The sequence below is a fragment of the Malus domestica genome, chromosome 04, assembly GCF_042453785.1.
Source record: "Malus domestica chromosome 04, GDT2T_hap1".
Lineage (NCBI taxonomy): Eukaryota > Viridiplantae > Streptophyta > Magnoliopsida > Rosales > Rosaceae > Malus > Malus domestica.
In genome coordinates, this window is record NC_091664.1 from 30,415,163 (window position 1) to 30,427,004 (window position 11,842).

The window sequence follows — 11,842 nt, forward strand, 5'->3', positions numbered from 1 at the left end:
CTAAATGAACTATGGGATCCAAAATATGTTTGGAAACACTATTGAAAGAGGAGATTTACGTTGTGTGACACAATAGGCCAATTAGGTATCACACTCACATCTATGTGGGAGTCGCCTAGTTTCTAGGGATGACAATTCTATCTGTTAAACTCATTATAAGTGAATAACCATATGAATGAGAAGATTTGAAGAATTTAATGAATTGAAGAAGATTAATAGATAAAAATCCTTAAATTTCAGGTAGACAGGCCATAGGCCCATTCCAACAACACCGATACTGTCCCCACTTGCCCACCTACTCAATCCGTCAGGTGTAGGGTTTTAATACAAAAAGTCTCGGTATTAGTTAGAGTGGGGTAATTCTATATAAATAGATTGTTCTCAAACCTTCTGGCCGATGTGGGACAAATGAATTATAACACTCCCCGCACGTGAGACCCCATTTTATGGGTCACACGTGGAGTTCCACACATCGACAACCACGGGGAGCCAAGCTGGGGCTCACCCGTTCACGCTGGGCCAATGCACGTGGCATCTCTTGGCCTACGTGGAGCCAAGTCGGGGCTCACCCATTTGCGCGGGGCCAAAGGGGACCACCCGTTCACGTGGATGTACGAACCCGTCCCTGGCTCTGATACTATCTTAAATTTCAGGTAGATGGGCCATGGGCTCATTCCAACAACACCGATACTGGCCCCACTTGGGCACCTGCTCAATCCATCAGGTGTGGGGTTTTAATACAAAAGATCTCGGTATTAGTTAGAGTGGGATAATTTTATATAAATTGCTTGTTCTCGAGCCTTCTGGCCGATGTGGGACAAATGAATTCTAACAAAAATTAACAATAATGTGTGAGAAGTAAAAAATAATATATGAATAGCACAATCCTTTGAATATATAAAAAAACCGTGAATATTATTTGGTTATGGGTCCGTAAGTATTGCCTACCTGTTGGGCATTTTGGTCTTTATAATTAGTTTTATAAATCATATTTTCCATAAAAATGGGTGAGGGAGAAATACCGTTAAACAAACGAAACGAAACCGGAAAGCTCTAGAAATCTCTGAAATTACGATCCCGATTGCCCCCAATTCATACCACCCAAAACCCTAGCTTTACCTTCACTCCGATATCAGCCATGGCGAACCCACCGTCTTCTTCCACAGCTCCTCCGTCGACCTCTTCCCAATTCACATATGCCAACGCCTCGTCGTCGTCGTCCTACTTCCCCATGCCATTCCACCTCCAGCAACCCCAGTACCCCGCTCCTTACGCCGTCGCAGCGCCACCCGCCCCATCCGTCTACCCGGCCCCGGCTCCGGTCGCTGGTGTCTACTCTCTCCCTCAGCAGTATCAGCAGGTCTGTTTCCGGGACGCCTTTTTTTTGTATACATTTACTCTTATATGCATATTCATATGTTTAGGGTTTGATAATTAATGCCTTTGATTTCTTGAATATTTGAGAATAAATAGAATGGGTCTTTTCTTCGTTTCGGAAATTCGTATGCTTTCGTGAAAAGTATGATCTTTGTGGAAACGAATTCATGTTATTTTTGCCTTTAAAGAGCTATAATTTTTGGGATTCTTGTTTGAGGAACTATTTCAATTTGAAAATATAGAGGAAAGGAGCTACTTATAATTTTCGAGATTTTCAGTTTTGAAATAAGTAAGGGAACTACTTATCAGTTTTTGCTGTTTTAGGGGCAATTGTTTGGTGTGTAAGTTTCATGTGTATAATTTGTTGTAGTGTAAATAAACAGGCTCAGCAGTTGTTTCAAAGGGATGCGCAGACGATTACACCTGAGGCTCTCGAGAGTGTGAAAGCTGCTCTTGCAAACAGCGAAATTGAGCACAAAGCGGAAGCTAAGAAGAAAGCTATCCCTCGTAAAGCTGCCGGGCACGCCTGGGAGGACCCAACTCTTGCAGAATGGCCAGAAAGTATGTGTCTTCATAATTAAATGCTCTTTCAAGTTAATTTTTGTTATGATTCAATTCCATGATTGTGTCCCTTTTCAGATCTTCTTTGAAACTTTCCCCTTAGGCTACTTGGTTCGTGGAATACGATTCAGTTTTCACTTTAGTTTTTAGGTTTCTGAGCAAGTTGTTCTCACACGATTAGCATTTTAAATTTACCTTACTTTTCTTCAGTTAAATGCATACTTATGCCTTACAATTCTGTTGTGTTTTGGATTTTGCAGATGATTATCGACTTTTTTGTGGTGATCTTGGTAATGAGGTGAATGATGATGTTCTTTCAAAAGCATTTTCACGATTTCCTTCCTTTAACATGGCAAGAGTAAGTGTCTGCCTCATCTCCTTTTTTTTTTTCCAGTTAAAAGTTCTTTTATTATTAGAAATTGTTTGCTTGGTGTGAACTTCTTAAATTTTACGTTCAGATTGTTATATGAAGAGTTCAGAGCACTTTGTTTTATTCATTCTAAGGTAGGTCTCATCTGCTGTTTACATTTTTGTTGGATGTATAATTATACTAGTAGCTCCCAAGTTGCAAATTGGAACGGTCAAAGTTGTCATGATGCGTTTTTCATTTTTTTAAGTTCATGCACTTCTAACAACATTTGATTGTAAGAAGCCTATTTTTTTTTTTGAGAAGAAACAATTTTATTAAAGAATAGTGAAAAACATAGAAGTGGATAAGAAGTCCACCAACAAATTAGAAAGGAAAATCCCAATAGGATTTGGCTACAGTAGCCAATTCTAGACTTAGCTCACTTAACTGCTGCTAACAAATCCCACAGTATTTGAGATAGAGAGCAATTATTAAACTCTTTAGTAACCGAAGCCCAAAAAGATGCCCAATATTTTACTCTCCCCCAAAGTACTTCTGCCCCCACTCCAGTATAGTCTTCAAAAATCCTTCTGTTGCGTTCCAGCCATATATTCCAAAAAATTGCCGATACCAGGCAACCCCACAAAGCTTTGGATTTTTTCCCTTTTCCAAGTGCCTTAAAATTGGTGCTTAGTAGCTCAAAACACCCTTTAGGAATGAGCCAACTTACTTTAACCTCCTGAAACAGTTTCCACCATAGTTGGATCGAGTAGGAGCAATGAAGAAAGATGTGATTTACACTCTCCTCCTTAGCTTTACATAAACTACACCAATGTGGGGATAAACACATCAGAGGGTTTCTCCTTTGAATTTTGTCGCAAGTGTTGAGACTCCCAGTGGCCACAAGCCATACAAGTATTTTAACCTTCGGAGGAGCTTTTGATTTCCAAATCTGAGAGTAGGGTGGATAATAGTGCACAATCCCATTGTTGCTCAGTAATGAACGATAGGATTTGCATGTGAACAAACCTGAAGCTTCTAGGTTCCACCTTCTGTTATCCATTTTTGATGGAGACAAGCGAACCACTTCCACTTTCTGTAATAAGCTGGCCGCCTCTTCTATCTCCATCTCATTCAGATTTCTCCTAAAATCAAAGTTCCAACTCAAGGAACTTGACGAAGCTTCCACAAAGCTAGAAATGTTATGATTATGCTTCCTCGATAATAAGAATAATCTGGGGAATTGCTCCTTCAGCGGTCCTCCTGCTAACCACCCATCCTCCCAAAACCTCACCCTCTCTCCATTGCCCACCTCAAACTTGCAGCATCCAAGAAACTGATGAGCACCACTCGAAATGTCTTTCCATGGGCTACGACTTGAAACCCTCCTTGGAGGAAGTGCATTCCATCCATTCACTTGTAGCCCATACTTGCTTCTTATCACCTTGTGCCATAGGGAATGAGACTCCCTTGGGAATCTCCACAACCACTTAGCCAATAGTGCTTCGTTCTGATTCCTCAAATTCCCCACCCCTAGACCTCCTTCCTCCTTGTTTTTAGTAACTAACTCCCATTTGACCAAATGAGATTTCTTACCTTCCTCCACGCCTTCCCAGAGAAACCCTTTCATTAATTTTTCTAGACGTCTTCTTACCCCGCCAGGAATTTTGAACAATGACATATAGTAAATCGGCAAACTTCCCAAGACTGATTGAATTAGAGTTAATCTACCTCCTCTGGATAGGAAAGCCTTCTTCCAACTTTGAAGTCTTCTTTCCATTGTTTCTACCACTGGATCCCAAAACCTTATAGCTCTTGGCCTTCCCCCAAGGTGAAGTCCCAGATACTTTATAGGCCAACATCCTACCTCGCAACCCCAAGAAACTGCCATCCTGTTTAATTTCTCACTTTTTGAATTTATTCCTGCCAAAAAGCACTTCGCTTTGTTGATTTTCAATCCTGAGACCGAACAGAATAAGTTGAGCACTTGTAATAGGTTGTTCCAAACTTCCTCGTCTTCCGTCAAGAAGAATATGGTGTCGTCTGCAAATTGAAGATGAGAGATCTCCACCTTTTCTTGCCCAATACACAAACCTTTGATGAGATCATTTTCTTGAGCCTTCTCCATTAACCTGCTCAAAACATCGACTACTAAGGTGAAGAGAAAGGGTGACAGTGGGTCGCCTTGTCTCAATCCTCTTGAAGCTTGAAATTTTCCCCTAGGCCTCCCATTGATCAAAACTGAAAAATTTGCAGAGCATAAACATCCTGCATCCATTTCCTCCATCTATTGCCAAAACCTTTTCTTTGTAGTACTTCTTCCAGAAATCTCCATTCAACATGATCATACGCTTTTTCAAAGTCGATCTTGAGCACCAATCCCTTCTCTTTTTTCTGCCTTATCTCTTCTACCACTTCATTTGCAATGAGGACAGCATCCAAAATTTGTCGATCCTTAACAAACGCCCCTTGATGTGGAGAGACAGTGGTAACCAAAACCTCCTTCAATCTTGAAGCCAGTGTTTTCGCTATAATTTTATACAATCCAGTTACTAAACTGATGGGCCTATAGTCCGTCACCTTCAAAGAATCTGACTTCTTTGGGATTAGGCAAATGAAAGTTTCGTTCGTCACTGCATTTATTATCCCTTTCTCAAAGAACTCCTCCATGATCTTCATTATATCTTCCTTCAAAATATCCCAGCAATGTTGGAACATTTGCATAGAGAAGCCATCTGGTCCTGGTGACTTGTCCTTTCCACAATCGAAAACTGCTCTTTTCACTTCTGCTTCCTCAAAAGGCCTCTCAAGCCAAATTGCCTCAAGGGCGCTTATTGGGGCCCAATTTATACCTTCTAAACCCCAACATGCCTCGTCGTTACTGCTAAATAAGGATTTGAAAAAATTTACAATATGCTCTTCAATCTCTTTTGCATCCTCTATTAATCCCCCTCCAACCGACTCCAACCTTTCAATATAGTTTCTCTTCCTTCTTCCATTTGCAACTCGATGGAAGAATCTTGTATTACCGTCCCCTTCCTTTGCCCATTCCACTTTGCTTCTCTGCCTCCATTTCACTTCTTTAAAAGCCAAGTCTCCCACCAGGTTTTGGAGTTCTTCCCTTTTACTTCTAGCTTCAAAATCTAAGCCTTCCGCCCCCTCTCTCTTATCCAATTCCTCTATGTCTGCTTCCGCTTCTTTCAAGACTTTTTCGATTTCGCCGAAACTCTCCTTACTCCAGCTCTGCACCTTTTTTTTCATGGCTTTTAACTTGCTCATAAATTTATAACCCTCCCACCCCTCCACTTGCTCCGATTGCCACCATTCCTTGAATTTGTTCCTGAATTCTGGATCTTGGAGCCACATGTTTTCAAATCTGAAAGGACATGGCCCCCATTTCACTTTGTTGGTGTCTAGCTGGATTGGACAATGATCGGAAATGACCCTAGCCAAGGCCATTTGTCTAGCCTCAGGAAAGATATCTTCGCAACCTGTAGAGCATAAAAATCTGTCTAATCTCCGACACACAGGTTCTTCTCTGAGATTTGACCAGGTAAATTGTGCATTGAGTAGATCCAAATCCTTGAGTTCTGTCTCTCGAATGAAATCATTAAAATTCCTCATGCTTTTAGTCAGCCTCCCCCCGTTTGATTTCTCATTTATAAATCTAACCACGTTAAAATCTCCTCCTATACACCATCTTGTTCCACACATACCATAAAGTCCCGCCAATTCTTCCCAAAACTCCCTTCGCTCTCTATTTTTACATGGACCATAGACTCCGGATAGCCACCACTCCATCCCATTTGGAGCCTTAATTTTTATTGATGCAGAGAAAACACCGACCAAAGATTCGGTTACTGAAATGTGTTTTGTGTTCCAGATTACAGCTATACCCCCTGAGCTTCCTTGAGCAGGGACAAAAATCCACTCTTTATATCTGCTTCCCCACACGCTAGCCACAAGACTTCTGTCAATCAATGATTTCTTAGTTTCTTGTAGTATGATGATGTCCGGCTGTAACCGTTGGAATTGCTTTTTCAATGTTAGCCTCTTCTGTGTACTTCCCAATCCTCTAACATTCCAACTAATTATCTTCATTAACACTACTAGTGCCCCTGTGAAGTTTGCTTTCTCCCTTAAAACCACCCTCTCCCTTGCCTCTTCTGACTTTCCCATTCTTCTTTTCTTGGAATAGAGACCTTTTCAACGGAAACAAGGAAACCTTCATTTTAGACAAAAATTTGGAACTTAGATGTTGGGCCTCACGATTGGCTGATACTCCTGCCGATTTTTTCCTTCTACTGTACTTCAATATTTTCTTGTTTTTTCCTATTTCCTCAGTAACAGACTGCTCCTCGTGATTGGTTGCCTCCTCCAATGTTGTCACTGCTTCCAAATTTGAATCAATGAAGAGGTTGTGGAGGTCCTCACATGATACTTTAAAATCGTCAGATATTTCTTTTTCCTCTTGATAGTAAGCATCCACCTCCCCATCAGCGACAGAAGATTGAGCGGAGAAATCTTCGTCGTCACTGTCTAACAATTGAACCGAATCCATGCCAAAATCCTCCATCCTTCTCCACCATTGATCTGCTGAATTCTTCTCACTCGACCCGCCCGGTGATCGGACAATGTCGTCATCGGCCTCGCACTCCATATCTTCCTCTAATTCACTAACTGAATCGGTGAATGTGAGGTTAGAAGACAGCGCTTCCGTCGGATTAGGCCATTCTAGGTGATTCTTACAAGAGCCAAAATCATGTGGTAGAAGAAGCTTTAGCCGCTTTCCGCCCCTGTCGTGTTGTCCAAATCTCCCAAAGAAACTCGAACTTATGCTCCAGGAAGGTCTAATTGGAGCGCCTGCTGCATAGAACTCCATGGCCCGAAGTTGCTGGGGATCTCCCAAAGCCATATACTGTGGCGCGGTATTCCTTAGAGTTGGCAGCCTTAGGTCCTCAAGCGGGTTCGAAAACGTTAGAGACTTACACAGAAAGTCCATTTCGGATTGTTGATGAGATCTCAGCCCGTGAATAGTTAGGGCCGAATTACCATTTATAATTGTAAATAAATGTTTGGCAGCCATAGGCCCGCTCACCACAATGTTATCTCCAATATTTGGGCTTTGTGGATCAAGGCCCGCTACTCCATCAAGTTTAATTGGAATAAAGTTGTTTTTATTGGGCCCGCTCCTGTCACATGCATTTACACTATTTCTAGTGAAGATCTCCACTCTTGTTCCATTAAAATACTCCCTGCTTGTTGAAATTTGTGCCTCCTCTGTACTAGAGCCACCGCCATCTTCTATCCCATCTAATTCCAAACTTTTGCTTTTACCCGGAGAAATCATGATACTGGAACTTCCTTTCAATTTCGAAATCATTAAAAAATCATTTACCGCCGCTTCTATTGATTGACTCGCCGTAGCTGTCACGTCCTGTTCTTGAGATGGCGTCCCACGCTCTCTTTCAGGGAAAGTAAGGTCATAGATTGGGTCTGCATGCTCCTCGGAACTCGCGCCCACAGTCACAGACCTGTTGTGATCAAGCTTTCTGTCACATCCGATGGTGACTGGGCAGTCGAAGGCGCCTATTCGGAAACTGACGCAAGTCCCCGTCGTGTGAGCTGCCTTTCCGAGCTCAGCCGTCGCCGGATGATGTATTCCAGAAATCCTTTGTAATTGCTGATCCTTTTTCAGAGACCCAACTAAAGATTCCGATTTACCCCGATCTTCATCCGAAAGCATAGGTCTCTTCGCTGGCGTTAATTGTCGGATCCTGACCCTGAAGACTAGGTCTCCGTCAGCCACTTCTACTACCTCAGGGATGAAACCAGTGAAGTTGGTTTTTAGTTTTATCTTTGCTTCAAGCAGAAAACCAAAACTAGTGGTTGTTTGGTCAATATCCACCAGACCTCCGCAAGCCTCACCAATATCCTGGAAGAATTTTTTGGTCCAAAGATGCGGTGGTAAACCTTCCAATGCAACCCAACCTCCATAACTGACCGCCAATCTTTTATTTGAATTCAAACTCTCCCACCACCCCGCTAGTTCCACCTCGGGATACTCCTTCATAGCTATAGCTCCAAGTAGTGCAATTTTCTTTGCTTCCTCCTCGTTCTGGCAAACAAACAGTGCTTTGTTGCATTGAAATGGCGAGAGTCTGATGTCCGTTCCCAGAAGTTTTCGAAGTGAGGCCTCCACCTCCCTCCAGGATTGATGCACCACCTTTCTCTCACAGACTACAACACATCCCCAACTGTAAGATTCTTTAGAGCAAGTCCTCTGATTCCAAGTGTGTTCTTTCCAAAAATCCTCTCTGGCACTCCGTGTGGATTCCTCAGTTGACGTCGACATGCCTCCAATGACTGCATCCCTGTATGAGCCCTGAAAGCCGCCGCCCAAAAGATTTCTCCTAGGCTTAGTTCCAACCCGGTTCACCTTCCTCATTGTAGCCCCCGTCTTCTTTCCCCCTCGCAGGATCTCAGACATCAGCTCTTCCAGATTTCTCCATCCGATGCCTTTGAAACCTTTCGGAACGAAGATATTTCTGACAAAACCATCCTTTTCAGTTTTGGAAAGAACAAGGACCTCCCCGTTTCTGTTCTGAAATCCTTCAACCCAAAACTGATAGTTGTGACCCTTGTATTTTCTGAAGAAGTTCAGTCCTCCCGTGTCAATGGCCGCCTTTAACTGATCAGTGATCCATGCTGCACAACCCAAGTCAAAAGATATCTGATATCCTCTGGCTCTCGTTCTCTCTGTTATCCTAATCCTCTCGCCAAAAGACTTCTCTTCAATCTCTAAAATGAAAGCCTTGTGCTCAACTTTAAAATCCCTGGACAAGTGTCTGTAGCTCATCTTGCTTTTTTCAGATGCACTTCACCATTGTGTCCCGCATAGCTCATACGTAAGTAAGAAGCCTATTGACAACCTACATCACAGCTTATGTGATTTTTCAAGCACTTGCTGTCTAATTTTGAGATCTCAAATTTAGTTAAAATCAGTTTTGACCATTAAATATGGGTTGGACAGCTTGGAATCAACATTTGGAGGTTGAGTTGGTTGAATTTGACCTGACTCACAGGCTACCTTGAATTATTGCTTATTGGGTTGATTTGAACGAACTTGGAGTCAGGTTAGTGAACCGATTGAGCTTCCACGGTTCTCAATATAATTGAACCTTAGGGGTGGGTGTGCAGTGCATTTGGGCTTGGGAAAATGGTAATACAATTATTTTTTTGTTTGTTCAATGAAATTCTGTGTCAGAAATTTGAAATTTTCCTTCTACCTATGACCATAAAAGAAATTTATGACTTTGAGTTGAAAACTGTTTGATGTACATTTCCTAGCTAAAACACTGCTGTGGTGGTGTAATGTGTGTGGGGGTGATGGTAATGTGGGATTTGGGTCAATGGGGGGGCATCCTAGCTAAAACCGTAAAAAACTGTAGAGTGTACTTTGTTTTGTTTCTTCATTTAGCATGTAGATGCTTTGCTTGATGTTCTCATACGTGTGTGATATATGGTTGGTAAAAGTGAGCCGTAATTGTCTTAGAATCCAATTGTTTTCCTTATTTTGAATGTGCCTGGATTGTAGTGCTTATAATCTTCTGTGGATTGTTCTGTTTCTCACTACGTTTTTTATTCATCTACGTTTTTTCTCATAGGATTTGTGATTTTTGACTGTGATTGAAATGTAAAAACTTATGTACGTCTGCTTTATCACCATCTCTAGGTTGTCAGAGATAAGAGGACTGGAAAAACCAAGGGCTTTGGATTTGTTAGCTTTGCCAACCCTTCTGACCTGGCCGGAGCACTAAAGGAAATGAATGGTGAGAAAAATATTTACTCGTATGGTGATTAGAATCGTAGGGGTTGTTGATACGTTTTGACTTATATGATAATTGTCTTATATAATTTGCAATAATTCCAGGTAAGTACGTGGGCAATCGGCCAATCAAACTACGGAAAAGTAACTGGAGGGAGAGGATAGATTATGATGCACTAGAAAGACAAAAGGTACTGTTTCCACTTGTTTAGCGTAGTTTCAAATTTCTGGCTTTCCGAACGGTAGTCTGTGCTTACCAAGTGTTCCTGCTTTATTTCATTTGTGGCAGCACCACACTCACAAGAAACCAAAGCCTTCGAAGAAGAGTATATTGCACAAGTGAGCCAGAGACTTGTAGACGACGTGGTGAATATGGTAATTTGCGCAGCGAAGTAATTGATCATTTTATTCCTCAAATCAAACTCGGCTCCTGGTGTTAATCAAATCGATGTAGGGATGTGGTGAAGCTTAATGATGATAATTGAACGAATGATAGTATGCGACGTGCGTTTATTTTGTGTGTAATACAGGGATTAGAGGAGGATCCTTTTAAATGCACCATTAAACTTCTTTTGATGTACTAATTAAACAAGTTTGATCAAGTATATTGAAAGTTAGTTGTTAAATGTGGAAGGTTTTACTACTGTTTTTGTGTTACTTCATGTGTGTGTGGGTGGAGTTTCAATTGAGGGCCACCTTTGTAAGGGCCACTCCACCTTGTATTTCAATGACCCGAACCACTCTTTTTAGGTCATCTTTGAAGGATTTGCAAAAAATCACTCGAATCTGAAACCATGTTCGGGATATAGACATATGTATTAGAGCATATGTAACAAAATTTACCCTCACTATTACTTGTAGAAAAGGTAAAACTCAACTCGGCTAGAACCAATACGGACTTTTGGCAGCAACATGCTATGGGGTCAAATCAATACGTTTTAAGAAGAAATATTCGAATATCAATCTCATTGATATCATCGATTATCCATACGTTTTAAGAAGAAATATTCGAATATCAATCTCATTGATATCATCGATTTCATAAGTATGATGCCAAATCCTATCAATTGAATCGTTTTTTCGAGAAATATGAGACATCCAAGTCATACAAGTAAAAAAATCCATTCATTGATACAACAACAACAACAACAAAGCCTTTTCCCACTAAGTGGGGTCGGCTATATGAATCCTAGAACGCCATTGCGCTCGGTTTTGTGTCATGTCCTCCGTTAGATCCAAGTACTCTAAGTCTTTTCTTAGAGTCTCTTCCAAAGTTGTCCTAGGTCTTCCTCTACCCCTTCGGCCCTGAACCTCTGTCCCGTAGTCACATCTTCGAACCGGAGCGTCAGTCGGCCTTCTTTGCACATGTTCAAAATCACCGGAGCCGATTTTCTCTCATCTTTCCTACAATTTCGGCTACTCCTACTTTACCTCGGATATCCTCATTCCCAATCTTATCCTTTCTCGTGTGCCCACACATCCCACGAAGCATCCTCATCTCCGCTACACCCATTTTGTGTACGTGTTGATGCTTCACCACCCAACATTCTGTGCCATACAACATCGCTAGCCTTATTGCCGTCCTATAAAATTTTCCCTTGAGCTTCAGTGGCCTACGACGGTCACACAACACGCCGGATGCACTCTTTCCATCCAGCTCGTATTCTATGGTTGAGATCTCCATCTAATTCTCCGTTCTCTTGCAAGATAGATCCTAGGTAGCGAAA

General features: G+C 41.8%; 1 protein-coding gene and 1 long non-coding RNA gene across 3 annotated transcripts; one reads left to right on the forward strand and one right to left on the reverse strand.

The window, feature by feature from the left end:
• Positions 1-953: 953 nt before the first annotated feature.
• Positions 954-10,741, forward strand: LOC103419509 (uncharacterized). Of its 2 annotated transcripts, none has more exons than XM_008357604.4 (6): positions 954-1,360; positions 1,761-1,938; positions 2,199-2,296; positions 10,023-10,119; positions 10,221-10,306; positions 10,405-10,741. In XM_008357604.4, exons 1-6 carry the CDS (start codon positions 1,139-1,141, stop codon positions 10,456-10,458), a joined length of 735 nt encoding a protein of 244 aa, XP_008355826.2. In that variant the 5' UTR covers positions 954-1,138; the 3' UTR covers positions 10,459-10,741. The 2 variants fall into 2 exon arrangements, 1 of the variants encoding a protein (XP_008355826.2); XR_011579729.1 differs by having other exon boundaries at positions 999-1,360; positions 2,199-2,442.
• Positions 2,318-9,632, reverse strand: LOC139194935 (uncharacterized). The gene is made up of 2 exons (XR_011579730.1): positions 9,209-9,632; positions 2,318-2,591 (listed from the first exon to the last, which is right to left on the reverse strand). It is a non-coding gene; the product is annotated as an uncharacterized lncRNA (long non-coding RNA).
• Positions 10,742-11,842: the final 1,101 nt, after the last annotated feature.

Bases quoted from the DNA above. Each gene is read 5' to 3' on its own strand.
- LOC103419509 (XM_008357604.4), top strand. From the start codon at position 1,139: ATGGCGAACCCACCGTCTTCTTCCACAGCTCCTCCGTCGACCTCTTCC. The intron at 1,361-1,760 runs GTCTGTTTCCGG...GTAAATAAACAG, and splicing joins TCCCTCAGCAGTATCAGCAG to GCTCAGCAGTTGTTTCAAAG. The intron at 10,120-10,220 runs GTGAGAAAAATA...CAATAATTCCAG, and splicing joins AGCACTAAAGGAAATGAATG to GTAAGTACGTGGGCAATCGG.